The 16856-nt window shown below is 40.6% G+C and overlaps 1 protein-coding gene across 1 annotated transcript; it reads left to right on the top strand.

The window, feature by feature from the left end:
- Window positions 1-7894: 7894 nt before the first annotated feature.
- Window positions 7895-16375, top strand: eif3eb (eukaryotic translation initiation factor 3, subunit E, b). The gene is made up of 13 exons (XM_037094086.1): window positions 7895-8035; window positions 8469-8586; window positions 9126-9243; window positions 9392-9434; window positions 10342-10446; window positions 10562-10687; window positions 11104-11228; window positions 12045-12171; window positions 12282-12383; window positions 14170-14279; window positions 14558-14660; window positions 14888-15022; window positions 16017-16375. The coding sequence occupies exons 1-13, from the start codon at window positions 7946-7948 to the stop codon at window positions 16053-16055; spliced, it is 1341 nt and encodes a 446-aa protein (XP_036949981.1). The 5' UTR covers window positions 7895-7945; the 3' UTR covers window positions 16056-16375.
- Window positions 16376-16856: the final 481 nt, after the last annotated feature.

Genomic DNA, 16856 nt, shown 5'->3' with positions numbered 1-16856 from the left:
CAGGGCAAGTGTTGTGAAAGTACACGAGCTTACAGGAGCTACACTTTGTTTCTCCTCCTTTACACACAAATTTAATGAGCCCTGCAAACCCGAGCGGGAGACTTCACAGAGCTCACTGAGGCTCAGGTTCCTGCCCTGAACTCCCTTGTAATGCAGATGACAACATCTCGTTCTTTCTCCCTCTGATGTGCATCCGCCAGCAGCGTAATTGCAAATACAGTACAGTAAAAAATGTTATTTCAACCCTGTCAAGATGAATTTCATCCCATGCATACGTTTAGTATTATTCATGATGGTTTCTGTCACATTATTAGGACAGTTGGCCATCAGCTGTTGTATTCCTGAGATGTCAACAAGCCACGTTATCCAGACGGAATAGAAACTCTTATTTTCTTCTGATAGTTGACTTTCTGTAGGTACCGACTCGTGTCATGTGAGTCAGAGAGAATCCATAAAATTGTGGCTCAACTGGAGAAATAAACAGGCGCACGAGGGATTCACTGGATATGGATTTTTTTTAACATGTTGGAAGATAAATCCAAAGCTCCCGGAGAGGTTGAAAGAAATCCAGGAAAAAGAAGGGCTCGTATCACACAGAGAAAACCAGGGATTAAAGCAGGACGCTGAAGCCCAAATTCACTAATAACACCATTCAAATCTTCATTAAGCGCTTGTTCCTCCAGTTGGATCGAAACACATCTGCATGTTGCAATCATTACGCAACAACTTTACCCAGAGGAAGAGGCTGAAGGCAGGCTTGTGTGGGATTTCTACTTGGCAGAAACACTGAAATCTCAAAATCCTTTAAATGTGCAATATGTTAAAGATCTGTTAGAGGATAAATTACATGAAAATGAAAAAAATTAGTCATTACTTACGCACTCATGCAGATGGATAGTCGAGTCCATGAAACATTTCAGGAGCTTAAAAGGACATTTTTAAAATGTACTTGCATTATTTTAGTATTTTTTAGCACTTGGCTTGGTTTTTTTTACACACTACAAGTTTGCTTTTTTGGTTCCATTGTGCTCTGGATACACACATTTAGCAGCTAGCTGGTGAAGAAGAAGTTTGAAGCTAAAGATCAAGATATTTTCTCCAGCCGTTGGTGGAGACCAAAACAGAGCAAAGAAAACAAAAACAGCCCAGTCAGCAGGATAAGATGTTATACGTCCACCAGACATTTCACATTTGTAAGCATGACACCAGTTGTGTTTGAGGTGATATTTTTGGGAGGGAAGTCGGACCATCTCCAGGGTTTTTGTGCGTAAATCTAATCAGAGCCAGGCACAGAGTTGTGACAGAGCAAATCAGACATTTATGCTGTTGTTATGCAACATAAAGATATGAATAAGTCTTGAAAGACCAAAAAAGTAGAACGTTTCAGCATGTAGCTGTGTTTTACATGGTCAAAGTCTGATTATTCTTCGTGCTGAGCTGAGGTTTTTTTTTTTTTTCAGACCTCACTTTCGCTTCTATACAAACTGCTGCTCCTCAGGCGCTACACACCTACTGTGTTGACATCGTGCCGTTAACTGAAGAGGTACTGACAGCACAATAGTCAGAGGAATGAATGAAGAGCAAAGTTCTTCTCAGTTATTGGTACGTATGTAATTTTGTTTATAGGATCCACGCCTGCTACGTATTCCTGTGTATTGTGAAGCTTTCGCTCTGGATGACTGCTGTTTATTCACCGTCAAGGCCACAATCCAACATGCGTTTCCTGCTTCACTTCACCCTGAGCTATATTTTCCTGCTTTGATATACACATAGGCAACCCTTCAGATGAATTTGAACAGAGAGCGTGCACTTTAGTGAGACCTGAGCTGAGCTGGTGGGGAAGGAGTCGTCAGGTTTGGAGAAATGTTTGGAATCAGAGCACTGAGCCACTTGTTTTCCCGCTCTGGAAACACTCAGCATTAAAGACAAATTATCGAGAAGATGAAAAAGTGCCTGAACTCTGGTCTCAATTCACACTGTGAAGTGTGTGCAGATGAGTCAAGGCTCTCAGCTCATTTTATTCAGCTTGGAATATGTGCGGGGCAAAGTGTCTCAGCCGAGGGGCAAATAAAATCATGTCAGCCGCGTCGTCTGCGTCTCGATGCTCAATTATGTTTTCGCTGCTTTTTCTCCACTTTAGCTGCCGTGTGCTGAATACTGGCAGCCAGCTCGTCTTATAACGACTGAAACAACTGCAATTCAAGACACGTCTGCTGGTTCTGCTATTCGTAAGTCTGTGATTCAGGCAGAAACAATGATGTTATTTCAACCAGTTCCTTTGGAGCATTACAGGTATTACATTCATTGTTCGGGGAGCTTTTTGTTCCTCGCAGCTCGGCGTTATTTTCACACGGTTTCATTTTAGTTTCGACCAACAACATGAATCATCAGCCCCAGTGTGGCTGTGGACTGTGTTGTGGTCTCTTTGGTCACACACACACACACACACACTCATAGTTCAACACATTCATACCTGCTCACATGTTTACACACAAACATAGGGTATAACTTGACCTGCTGGTAACTGACTGTGCGTGTGTTCAGTCAAGCCCAGATGATTGACTGGGTGAACCTGTGGAGGAACGCGTGCAGTACATAGGGTGACACCTCATTTTGCAGAGGAGAAGTCGACACTGACGGAAACCTTTGCACCTCTGCACATATATTCACTCGCTGTCCATCCCTGCGATGTCTGAAACGGAGGCGAGTGAGAGTGTTTTTTTTTTTTGTTTGCTTTTATCTGTCTGATTTGTTCACGTTCACTCTTTTCTTTTCTCTTTGTCTAACCCGTCTTTTCTCTCACACCACAGACCATCCTCAGCGTTCTCAGCTCTCCCTGTCCGCTGTGCTCTGCTGGTGATAACTCATGACTGTGGGTGAGCGCACCACCAGTGTGCTTCATCCCTCATGTATGTTTTACACACAATATTCATGCACGGTATCGACACAACAGAATGCATACAGGCCCTTAATGTCATCCAGTGCATTAGCATTACCGTATTGACTCTGCGTATCAGTGTAATTTGCAGTCAATCACCGAGATGACTGGCAGCTCTTCGTGGATTCTGCGCTGCCGTCTAACTTTATCTGGGTCGGATTTTCCAGGGAAAAAAAAAAAAAAATGGAGTTAAAGCTTTCAGACTTTATGAGGTTCTCACAGGAAGATTCACTTCCAACGTGTTTTTCTTCTCAGCTAAAAATAAAAGGTTGGGGCTGACAAGTAGCGACAACAACTAGCAACACAGTGTTTTTGACTAGAGGATATGAGGCTTACGGGAAACAGGTTTTAATTTTTGTGTAACGTTTGTACTCGAGCTGCCAGCTGCCTCAGCCAGTCATTATGATGATATATGCGATCCGATTGAACTTTACTGGCAGAGAGTCTGCAGACATGCAGCTACTAAAGATAACAAGCCATATACGGAACATTATGAATGTAGGTCTGCATAAATCTTCCGTAATGATGTCATATATATGCTATAGTCAGTGTGAATGTTACAGTCTAATATAGGAGGCTTCGTGGATCTGATGGCTGACAAAATCAAAAAAAGGAGTGGACTCTGGTACACATAATAGAAATACTGATTTTAAGAGTGGAAAGTCTTCGTTTGAACTCACGTAAGTTGTCGCTTTGTTCAGCTATCAGTCATGATTTGGAAGGAAAATGCTGACTGGCCTAAATGTTGGTGTATGAATATCGTAGAGTGGTTTAGAGTCAAATGTGTCTTGGTTCCACCAAGCGCGGAGACTCATCGAAACCCAAGAAATGTAATATTTATTCCTGTTTACCAAACGAAACCAAAGGTCTCTCTCGCCTCCCAGAAGTAGAAACACTGACCCACGTATGAGCCGACTCGCAGCCTTGGATCTCATATGGGAGCCTTCTGACCGTTCCCAGGCTGAAGCTTAAATCCAAATCTGGCCATCTTTTTCCATCAGGACCCCTCAGCTTTGGAAAGACCCACCTGAGGAGAGAAGGATCATCTTTTTTTTAAATTCATTTTATATTAGTCTCTGTAGCCTTTTATTCTTTTTACTGTCCTCAATCTCTGTTTCTAATTCAATTTTATGTGATGTAATCTTCTTGCCGTCTTTCATTGCTTCTGTTCCTTTGACTTTTTATTCATATCGACACTTTTGTTCGGCAGTCTTGTTTCTAACATCTCCTCAACCTTGGCTTCCTTGTGTTTGGCTTGACATTGAGCATTTATTCCGTAATATCGTCTTCTTAAGTGTCCTTTGCTTTGTCTGTCAAACTGCTCTTTATAGATAAAGTCATCATAAACTTCATATCATGTGTTATTAGATGGTGAGGAAAGTGTAATAATGCTGTTTAATTGACTCAAACAAAGAAAAGGCAGCTGTAAATTTAAAGTATATGAAAAACATTATTACTTTGTATAACGGAAACCATTTAATATATTGTCTTTGAGCTGTTTTCAATTGCATATATGTGTAAAAGGATTGCAAAATGTTCACATTCTGTTCCATTTATCTTTTACACTGCGCCCAAATATTTTGGGAAGTTGCCTTTGACGGCATCTCACATAAAGTGAGTGTCTCTCAGGTCAGTGAGTTTAACTGCTCATCACATTCCTTCTTGGTCGACTCTTGATGCGGCAAATAGCTGAAGAAAAAATAAACTGGAGGAAAACTAACAGTACATCACAGCGTGCTCGGGTAGAAATTGCTTAAAATGAGGCACTCACACGTTTTTCAGCGATAGGGATAAAAAATAAAAAAATAAAACACTCAGCAGTCAGTTAATGTCAATTATATCTGAAGGGCTGGGCAGCGTGAGAACGTGTCTGGCTTCTGTTGCCAGGTGACTGCAGCACTGCCAGCACACCTAACAAGCCACAAGCCATCGCTGGGCTTGTTTTCCACCGATTCAACAAGCAAACATCGCCCAGCAGACTGACTGCGGGAGCCGGGAAACTGTGTGGAAACTGAATTGGAAGTGGATGTTCGGGGAGGGGTACGAGTCCCCGGGACAGGCGGTTGTTTTTGCTGCTGTCTTATTTCCACTGCTTTAATGTCAGAGCATGGAAATTCATTCGATTTGACACTTGTGATCCTCGGCAGCTCCAGAGAGCAGCGGTGCAGCACACCACCTGGTAGAAAAGCAATTTCACGAGAAGGCACTGAATTTCAAATTATCATCCAAGGGAGGATATTACATGCAGTCTCACATTTTTTATAGAATGTAGCTCTTTGTCTGTAATTAATCAGTTTCATTCGTGCCTCTTGCTCTTATGTCTTTATTAAATTCTTGGCTTCTTCTCTAAAGCGCTGCACATCCAGCTGGCTCTTGTTCTCATAAAAGAAGTGGAAGTGGAAGGCAGCCAGCCGCTGAGATGGAGTCCGGGATCCGTCCAGGCCTCGAGGATGGACGGAGAAGCGAAGGGAGAGGGGGAGGGATGGGGATGTGTGCCAGCAAAATATGACATTACATTTACTCCAGTCTTGTGTTTTTGTGTGTGTGTGTGTGTGTGTGATTTTCAGGCACGAATGAGCTCTACCAGGGAGGTTTCATGAGGGAATTCGTCGCCTCGCTATTCAAAATCTGTAAAAATGGCTACACTCGACTGCAGCCTTTTGAGAAAACAGAGAGATCTGCAAAGTGATGAGGGAGCAGTTTTCCAAAAGTTCACTGTGCAGCCTTTTTACAAGCTGCTCCCTCCATTTCACACACCAAGAAATTACATGGCTCAAAGACAGTCTTGTGCTGCCGGCCAATGAGCCATTATGAACCACATAAAAGATTGAAATTGACCTCGGTCCTGGATCTTGGTCAAGTCTAAACCCAGCGTGAAATCACCCATTGGTTTGTGAACTAATGTTTTGAAGCCTTTTGGCATTATGGGAGTTGGCATTTGTATTTTTTGGAGCCAGAAGTGAGATATTTGGATAAAAATCGGGTCAGACTGAGAACTCGAGGACACGCTATGGAAGCATGTTGTCAATCACAATCGAGCCAAGTCCTGAAGCATACCCTGCTTTATCGTCTATTTTGCACTTAAGGGGACCAAATTGTACAAAATGAATAAAATCTATATATAATAATAGATAATAATATATAAAAAAGACTTAAAACAACTGATTAAGACCATAAACTCATCAGGAAACTGTTTTTTGAATAAATTAAGCCTCTAGTACCATTGCCCACCACATGGCCAGTCCACTTCTTCAGTCCAGACTGACAATCTTAATGCTTGTGGTGATAACCTAGCTTTTCCTCTTTTGCAGGGCTGGAAGTGGAGCCTGTGGGACACATTCTGTCCATCTTTAGTGTTGATTTGACCACTGCGAGCAAAATACAAATGGATAAAAATAAAAATGATGGCACAATAAATGAAATGTGAAATGTGAAAAGTAAAAACCCGGAATGGTCCCCAGAGGATTTATTCGGATGTTTCCTCAGATGCCACCAGAAGGTCAAACACTGGGAAATTAATGACATTCCCATCAGCCTCAGCGTAAATACATTATGCTAAGTGTTACCTGGCAGTATTGGCATGTTAACGTACTACACTCAGATGATGAAACATTCTCATTGCTATGAAACAGCTGTTTTTTATGTCTTTTCTAAATGCTTTTATTGTTTGTGATTGGTTTCCTTTCACTTTGCAAACACTATTGCATTATGGCACATTTTGAGCTGGTTATATTCAGATGATTTGCTCTCTGTTAGGTTTGTCTTGCTTTGGTAATGTTGTATGAATAAGTTGCAGTTGATTTCATACCGATTCTGCAGTGTTGTATCTCCCTCTTGCCTTTGGCTTTCTGGCAGCCGGTGGCTCAGAGATGTTCTCTCATTCCTCCCCTGCTCTAACCAAAAATTAGACTCAGGACACAGCAGCGTTGCCTCTCTAAACAGAATGGATCTTTCTCCATGACTACTGACTGCGAGCTCAGGGCTGGATCAAGCTGGAGCCCAGCAGGCTTCAGAGTGCTTTTCCTCCTCATTGACTGATGCTTATGAAGCTCAGTGCCTCACATCTCTGATCACAGTCCCTGCTGTGGTGACAGCTGCTACCTGTCTGCCTGGTCCCTCTCCTGACCTCAGGGAGGTCAATAAAACAGTCTCATTCAGGTTGGCCACATGTCCAGAGTCCAGAGTCTCCTTCAGTCCATATGTTTGACCAGCAATAGTTGTTCGTCGGTCCCAGAGGCTTTCCTTTAGATGCATTCCTGACCGCTTGCAAGACACAGATAAAACCCCATCACCCATATGTTAATGCTTCATCTATTTGTTTTCAGCTGCTCATTTGGTTGGTATTTTGCATGACTTTTGTGTCGCTAAACAGAAACATGTTCCTGGCAGTCTGGAGCTCTAGCTAAAGGGGATAATAATCTTTAAAACTAATGGTACATAATTGTGGCCAAAGCAATTTCAGGGGTATGGGGACCACTTTATCTATCTATCTATCTATCTATCTATCTATCTATCTATCTATCTATCTATCTATCTATCTATCTATCTATCTATCTATCTACATATTTGTACATTAGTTGGAGCAAATATGTTAAACAAGAAGAGAAGATCAGTTCATCTGGCTATTTTTTTACTTAGTTGGTTGGTTAAGATGTAAGGTATTACTATTATTACTATTACTACTGTTACTATTACTGACTTTGTATGCTATGGCTGGCAAGTTTGTGTTAGCTTGTTTGTGATAAAGCTAGTGTATCCTTGTTTTCTTTCCCTTTTTTATTTGAACACTTGCCACTTTGCTTTTTGTTAAGTTTCTGTGCAGTTAAAACCTTCATGTTGTTTTTTTTTTTTTGTTTTTTGTTTTTTTGCCATTTATATTTTAACTGTAATTTTCTCTAAAAATAAAATAATATAAACATAATGCAGGAGAAAATGAAATGACGTAGCATTCCTCGGTTCCGTCTGCTCTGTGTTTGTCAATAAAGTTGGGTTTTGAAGCCAGCCAAGATGGCGGACTACGATTTGACAACCAAGATAGCACATTTTCTGGACCGGCATTTGGTTTTTCCTCTTTTGGAATTCCTGTCCGTGAAAGAGGTATAACATATTTAACTTTTTATAATGCCAAAATATAACGTGGTTGTTTCTTAGAGGCTGTTTATACCTGAAAACACGGTTGTTGCTAGCACCGACCCCTCCCCGCAGGCTAGCTGTCACGTTAGGTTACGTTAGCCCGTCAGCTGGTAGCAACGTTAGCTAGTTTAACTACGACTCAGTTTAATCTTTAATATTGGAGTGTTGATGTAATATCAGTTGTAGTAGCAGTAAACGATCGTAGTCCCGGAAACTAATGTTGTCGTTAGCTATGGCTAATTAGCTTCTTATTTCGCTTACCTAGCGTGTTAGCATGTATCTCAGCTGTCAGCCTGCACAGACATGATGTTGAGATGCCCAGATGTTATTTTTTAATCTCTGTTTGGTACAGTTGTTTGTACAATAAGTGTTTTTTTTTTTTTTTAATTCATCACAGATCTACAATGAAAAGGAACTTCTCCAGGGAAAGCTGGACCTCCTCAGCGACACAAACATGGTGGATTTCGCCATGGATGTGTACAAAAACTTATACGCGGACAAGGAAATCCCACACTGTAAGAGAGACAGCTGTTTATCAGTTTGTTCTGATTGCATGGCATTGATACAGTCATATATATTGCTTCCAAACAGCACAGTTTAAGGCTACTGTTGGCTTCCCATGATGCACAAACGCTTTTAGTTGGTTTATTGCACACAGTAAGATTTGGCTCATTTCAGTATTAACTTCCATATAAAAACGTTTAAAAAGACAAATAACAGCCCTTTACCACAATACTGAGACACATTTCATGAACAGAAAACATTAGTTTTAAATCACATACAGTAGTTAAGGGAAGATCTCTAGCCCTTCTATAACCTTAGTGCCTGTTGTGTCCCAACATTGAGCAGCTCTTAAGCAGCTTTTTTGGTCAAAGAGGTAACAACATAAAAATACCATAAATTGGAAAGTGCTTCATTACTGGCCAGGCCTGGTATTTTGCTATGTGATAAGGTTAATTTTCCAGTGAGTTATTGAGATCAGAAATGTTAGATTTTCTTCTTTATTTAGTCTTATCAAGCACTGATGTAAATGTGAGAATATTTCCTGTTTCAGCTCTGAGGGAGAAGAGGAGTACTGTGGTGGCCCAGCTAAAGCAGCTCCAGTCAGAGACAGAGCCAATTGTCAAGATGTTTGAAGACCCAGAGACCACCCGACAGATGCAGTCCACAAGGTCAAATTGACTTGTCGAAGAAATGCATCCCTGTCCAATACTTTGCACAGTTTATATCGCAGTATTATAGTACTTTTGAAATATCTGTGGACTATAGCCCCATCTTAGCATTGACTCTCATTGATCTGTTTATTTCATTTTTAATCAGAGATGGGAGGATGCTATTCGACTATCTTTCAGAGAAGCACAATGTAAGTTTTAAAATGTTGTTCTATTTTCTTTGTTTTGCTCTTATTGTATGACAGTTGCACTGAATTTTGAGCTTTGAAGTTGGGTTTTGCAATGTGTTTGTTTCCATAACAACCAGCTGCCACTGCAAGCCAGCAGGACTGTTATCCAAATCTCTGAATCCTAAAACATCCACCAACACCCACCCAGTGCTCATTATTCAACTCGATGATCAGAGGAACCACTTGCCACTCCTCTGCTAATGGCTTCTTTTGTTTAAATTTTTTTTACATTATCATCAGATAAACAGCAATTCATCTTGTTTTTTGTTTAGTCTGTACATAAAAAGACATCGCTGATGTCATGCGAGCTACACGTAGAGGAGGACTTGAAAATGCTTTGTTTTGTCTGAAAAGATGAAAGATGTCTCCAATCAGCTACATTCTGACAGCCATGCAGCTTTTCACAATTAGTTTTCTTTGAAATCTGAAAAAGGCAAAGCCACTAGCAGTTTGAAAAACAGTGGATTAGTGTGACTGTTGAAAGTCAACGTCATTATAACCATGGCCACAAATTTTACAATGACCCTTTGCCAGCTTAAAGGGATATTTCAGGTTTTTTGAAGTGGGGTCATATGAGTTACGTATCTATAGCTGGTCTGTTCCCTACTGTAATTGCCGATCAGCACAGCCTCAGTTTGGAGAGCCGCTCCAGCCCAGACGCTCGGCTTTCTACTGCAGTGAACAGAGTCCAGATGCAAAGCAAAATTTTAACCACCTAACCACATCAAAAAAACCCGAACTATCCCTTTGTTGCAGGTAGAAATGGCAGTCAAACTCTAAAACACCCCTATATATTTGGTTGCTGGTCAACTTTCAGCCTGGATTAATGAGCTTTAATTTGTATGTTCCTTGTCTTTTTATGTCTTAGTTTCGTCAAGAGTACCTGGACACTCTGTACAGGTACGCCAAATTCCAGTACGAGTGTGGTAACTACTCTGGGGCTGCAGAGTACCTCTACTTCTTCCGAGTCCTGGTAAGATAACCACGAAACAATAGAAAAGCTCTTCACAGGCCACAGTAGATTAAATGGTCTTCAGACTACTGCACAGTCAGATTTTGAGACGCTAATTTTGTTGCTCTCTGCTCAGGTTCCCTCAACGGACAGGAATGCCTTGAGCTCTTTGTGGGGTAAACTGGCCTCAGAGATCCTGATGCAGAACTGGGAAGCTGCCATGGAGGATCTCACAAGACTAAGGGAGACTATTGATAACAACGTAAGTGAATAATACTTTAAGAAACAATAATTCATGCAAACATACAAATGTGATCAGGGTTTGCTAATTTTATTAGTGACTGGATCTGGAATGTAGAAATAAGATGAGATGGGTCAAGCAACAAATAGCAACATGGAAATGACTTTGCAGTTTCTTGTAAACTGAAGTCTGAAGTCGGTGAGGCTTATTTTCTGTAATGTCAGAGTCAGTTTCAAGGCGTCCTGACTGAAATCAAATAAAAGTATAACCAGATGAAGGTAATTTCCCTCCACAGTTACGATGTGAACCTGCTTCTTCTGTCATTACTCTGCAATTTAGCAGGACTGTTTGTCCCTTAACCTTTGTCTGGATTGTATTTATTGGTCTTCCTTTTATTTAATTTCCTAACAGCTGTCATTTGTGTCCTCTCCTTTCAGTCTGTCAGCTCTCCTCTCCAGTCACTCCAGCAGAGGACCTGGCTCATCCACTGGTCCCTCTTTGTGTTCTTCAACCATCCCAAAGGCAGGGACAACATCATTGAGCTCTTCCTCTATCAGCCTCAGTGAGTCTCTTTGTCTTGTAATATGAAGAGAAACGGTCACCTTTTTTTAGATACAGTAGGCACATTCACAGGCTTCCTGGCACTGTCATCCTGAGCTTATGTTACATTCTTTATCTTGCTTGAGACCATATGGCTGAGGGACACACTGGCTTTTTCCCAGCTGAAACCTGTGACCTTTATTGAGGCCTCATTAGTTGGAAGGCCACTTAGTTGTCAGTTTCTTAACCTGAATGTATTTTTTATTTTTAAATGCATTGTTACTGCATCCACTGGCAGCAAAATGTAGTTTTTTAGAGCCAAGAATTTAAAAGAATATCTTGTGCAAAAAATATCCCTGCCTAATTTAAATGGATTCATAGTCTATTTTTTAAAGTAAGTGTAGCGCCTGAGGAACGAGTGAAGAAAAAAAATACTTAAATCCATTAGAATGCTTACAGCAGTTTGGCTTCATTCAATTTCATATACAATAGGTTAGAGTGAGTTAATGATAAATGGACTTGCATTCTATAGCGCTTCTTTGTGTGAAGATGTTGATCCTTGAGATTATAAAGAAAGTGATCTTTTCAATCATATGATTTCAATTCCCGAATCTCTCAAGTGCGTCTCCTATATTTAAATATTGTTACACAATTGTACAGGTTATGCTGTTATGTCACCCTGTGTAAGGTATTGCACTGCATGAATTCCAGATTTCTTATCACAGCTTCTGTGTGAGAAATATTTCCTCTTTTCTTTTGGAGCAAAAGAACTTGTACCAATTTCGTTGTGATGGCAACAAATTCCGTTGCCAATGTGTGCTGCCTTTGTGTTTTTCAGGTACCTGAATGCCATCCAGACAATGTGCCCACACATCCTGCGATACCTTACAACTGCAGTCATCACCAACAAGGATGTACGAAAGCGCAGGCAAGTGCTCAAGGACTTGGTTAAAGTCATTCAACAGGTGAGGTCAACGACTACTTGCAAATTAATTCTTATTGTGAATTCATTAATTGATTGTGACTCAAGGATGTAGTCAAGACAGAAGTGATGACTTCTCTCTCTCTCATGCAGGAGTCGTACACGTACAAGGACCCGATCACGGAGTTCGTGGAGTGTCTCTACGTGAACTTCGACTTTGACAGTGCCCAGAAGAAGCTGAGGGAGTGTGAGTCGGTAAGGATTGCGCTCTTAAGTTTCTCCTTCACTTTTTTTCTGCATGACAGTGTGTGTTTGTCATGGTGCACAGGCCTAAATCGGCCCATAAAAGTTAGCTGTCTCCTGGGACTGAGGGGTAATACGAAGCTTCCCTTGGCTATGGTGCTCTGATCTCCTGAGTCTCTGGCATTTAACTTTGCAGCTATTCAGCCTCAGCAAATCCATGTCTGGCCTGATTTGCTGGCTCTCACTTTTATTCAGTCTGATTTTCAAAGCGGAACAGCTGTCAGATTTGGGGATCGGTTGCCTTCTCTTTAGAAACCCTTGAGTGCAGTTTTGTAGATATATTTGGGGACCTCTTACGCACTGTTTAAGCACTCTCATCAATTGGCTTTTACCCCTCTTGTATAAATTATGCAGTGACTGCCAAGGCCACAACTATCCTGTCAGATACGGAGTGAGAGCACGCTGACAGCAGAATGAAGATAGTTCATTAAACCGTTCTGTTGGTCTCTGTTGATGGACTCTGTTGGCTTTTAATGATCAGGGGAATTTTAATTAATTTTAATTACTGTCCAGATATCAACAACTTGTCCTAATTAACAACTTTATAATTGATGTAAAATATCTATAAATTTCAGCAGTGGATCTGCTTTCATTTTGATAGCAAGATATAAAAATATTAATTTGTCCACATTCGTTCACATTTGGTTTATTTTGCTCATTTCATTGAAGGATTTCCAAAATAACTGTACAGAACAAATAATACACTTTTACCCTTTTACACTCTTTCAATATGAACAGCATCTATGATACTAGTGACAAAGTAAACTGATTGAGGATTTAGGGGGACTATGGCACCCTAATTTGTGTTTACACATTAGCGTTGAATAATTGGATTTATTGCGCAAAAACAGCTCCTTTTGCCATATTTCCATTCAAATTCCGACACACTAATATATTCATGGAGTTAAGCCAAACATCCCTGTTGATGTTTCTGTGATTGCTGCTTTAAAAGCACAGATGGAGACATTGGGACATAATCTCCTACAAAACACCGTGTTGGCTCATGTGTGGTGATGGTTTGATGATTCATGGTGGATCGTTTTCATGTTTTCTGTAGTACGAGCTTGGCAACAGCGATGGATAAATGTGATAACATCTTGTTGTGCTGACATTTAAAAAAATGTATCTTCAGAATACATTAAATTAAATGTTAATATAGCCGCTAATAGCACGAGCATGTTGGTTTCTTTAGAGAATAATTTTGTGCAATATAACTCCTTGTCAGCACATGATTCAGTCTTCACACTCACACCACATGAGCCTCCTATACAGCAGTCACACACTGATTCATACATGTGCCTTTTGGGGAATTTGCAGACAAAAACTCTTTTCAGTCCGAACCAGGAGCCCAAAACAAAACCATCACATAAAAACCCCTCACTTTGTGAGGTTAGATAATTTCGACCAGGACATTTTAATGTATGGGTAGATAAACCAACAGCTGGAAACTCTGCCAGAACAGCCGGACCACAAGGAATAGTTTCCAGCACATTGTGTGTGGTTGTTGTGCCACATTATGTACTGCAGTGCACTGAAACTATGCTTATCATCCCAGTAAATCATGGGTATCGTCTCAAATTATAGCTACACACTCTAGAATGTTTATGTATGAGTATGTATTGGAAAATGTGCCTCATCTGGATTCTTTCTGATCGCCTCTAATTTTTCTTATTCTTGAGTGAATGCTCTGCATGTAAAGTGAGCGATGCTTACAGTAGTATGATCTTTTGTCCTTCAGGTGCTTGTGAATGACTTCTTCTTGGTTGCTTGCCTTGAGGATTTTATTGAGAACGCCCGTCTGTTCATCTTTGAGACCTTTTGTCGTATCCATCAGTGTATCAGCATCAGGTATACCATCCTTGAATTGTCTTTTAGTGTAAATTGCCTTATGTGTTCAAGAATTGCTTCAGTCACAACATGAGAAAAGTGAAGAAACAATCTTTTCAACTTCAGGATGACTTCAATAATTTTACTTCTGAGTGCTCCCGAGTTGTAGATTTTATTTATGTCCCCTCAGTTTTTCAAGTATATTCAAGAGCAGAAAGGGAACTTAAAAGACTTTGGATTCCCCCAAAGGATATTTACTTGACTGAAATGCCCCCTCCCCCCTCACTCTCTCCACTCAGCATGCTGGCAGACAAGCTCAACATGACGCCCGAGGAGGCGGAGAGGTGGATCGTCAACCTCATCCGTAACGCCAGGCTCGATGCCAAGATCGACTCCAAACTGGTGAGGCTCCGCATTCGCTGATCCACCTCCAGTCAGATGAGCTTCAAAACACGGAGCCTCGCATAAACAGCCCAGACTAGACTGCTAATTTGTTTAGTAAAAACGGCTACGTCAATGTATTTATCCTGCTTATGCGTGTCTGAAGCCAGCATCCAAAACCTGTCAGGATTTATGTGACGGTGCATTTTGAAGTCGGAGAAATAAACATTTGTGAATCTGTTTGTCAGGGTCATGTGGTGATGGGCAACAACGCGGTGTCACCGTACCAGCAGGTGATCGAGAAGACCAAGAGCCTGTCCTTCCGTAGCCAGATGTTGGCGATGAACATCGAGAAGAAAGTGGCCCACAGTAACAGGAATGAGGTAAACTTCACATTATTTATGTTTATAGAGATACGACCTGTTCACCCTTCACACCTCACAACTACTTGGCTTATGTATAGAAACTACCAGGCTTTGTGTATTTTCTACACGTTTTAAATTTACATTCAAAGTAGCACATTGAGTAGAGTTCAGCTCTTAAAGGGTAACACCACCTATATCACCAGTTGTCTTGGGGAGAACTACTGTATACTGGTGGAGAAACGAGTAGAAAGCCTTTTGTAGCTCCAGAGGAAGCGTAATGTAATCAGCTAAATTGCCTCTAGTGATGTCACTCAGTGGCTGTATTGCATTGTGGGTAATGTAGGCACCAGGTATAGAAAACTCTGTGGAATATAAGAGGCGATCTATCTGGTTCTGTCAATTGTGATAATTTGTTTTTAATTGCCCATGTGCAACATTACCAACAATGCAACTTGGCTGCTAAGTGACATCACAGGAGGCAATTAATACTACTTGTAAACACACTTGAACTTGTAAAATTGGTGGAGTCACCCTTTAAGGTCACATCATTCACATGCGTGATGCTTCTACTGCCCCCTGATGGATCTGTGTGAAATCACAACACTTGATCTTTTCCTCTTTCAGCTGATTGCAATTGTGACCTCTGACTTCCTGCTTGTGGATTTATTTTTTTAAGCTTGTATTATGAAACTCAATATGTTTTTTTTTTAAGTAAATCTGCTCAACACATTTCATTTTGGGTAATAAGTAAGTGTTAATATCATCTGCCAAAAATAATCATGATATTAATTTAAATTATTTGCCTCATCAAAGAGAATGAAGACAGTCTTGTCATGATTCTGTCAGAATGTCGCTTGTTTTATTCCTGCCAGTCGTTTTTAAGAGAGAAGCTGGCAAGTGTTTTCAGTTGGAGAGGGTCTAAATTTGGATCAGATCTTTTGTTGACTTCCTTCTTCTAACGCCTCTCCTCATGTTTTTTTTGTTTTTTGTGTGTGTGTACTTTTCTTCTCAGACACCAAACTGGGCTGCTCAAGACTCCGGCTTCTATTGAAATGGAAATCGGCGTCAAGAGGATGCCATCAACTCTTGGGGATATTATTTAGGCTTTTTTTTAATTGTATTTATTAATCCACTAATTTATCAACTTATCACTTTATTTGCGATGTTATTTAACTGCCAGCTTAACTGCTGCAATAAACATTGAGGCGAGAGGAGGCATCTGCACTTGACGTGGCCATTTTAACCTGAAGTATTATTAATATTAAGTGAACACTATTCTCATAACTGACAAGCTCTTGATGAATATGGTATTAGCTTGATTTTGCAGTCAGGTTTCATGAATAAACATTACAAATGTTTTGCCTCTTAAAAGTTTGTTTCTTCTTCCTTTTATTTATGTTTGACCACTAGGTGGCAGTGTTGGTTAAGTTTTCTGCCGTCTGCAAATTAGTGGCATTTCACTATCTGCTATTACTTCTCCTTCAGTGTTTTTAATACATGTGTTGACGTGTAAAAAAGTAAGAACAGACCGATGTATAATCGGCATGTGAATCACATTAAACACTTTAAATGTTGTCACTGAGCTTGGCTCTCCTGGAGCAGGCCTTCATGTGAGACCCAGTACTGTATAATGAACAATAAGCGAATGGGAAATCCTGTTGGTAAGGACAAAAATGAAAAATCAGTCATCATCTACTCACCCTCATGCTGATGTAAAGCAAAGGGAAATTTCATGGTCCACAGCAAAACAGCGTTGCAGAGTTCTTCTAAACTGAAGATGGAGATTTAAAAAACATAAATGCTTGAGATCCCAAACTGATTTGAGAAGAAGTTATTCACGCGCATTTTAAAG

Source organism: Acanthopagrus latus, chromosome 3 (genome assembly GCF_904848185.1).
Source record: "Acanthopagrus latus isolate v.2019 chromosome 3, fAcaLat1.1, whole genome shotgun sequence".
NCBI lineage: Eukaryota > Metazoa > Chordata > Actinopteri > Spariformes > Sparidae > Acanthopagrus > Acanthopagrus latus.
This window is presented reverse-complemented; position numbering and strand designations above follow the sequence as displayed.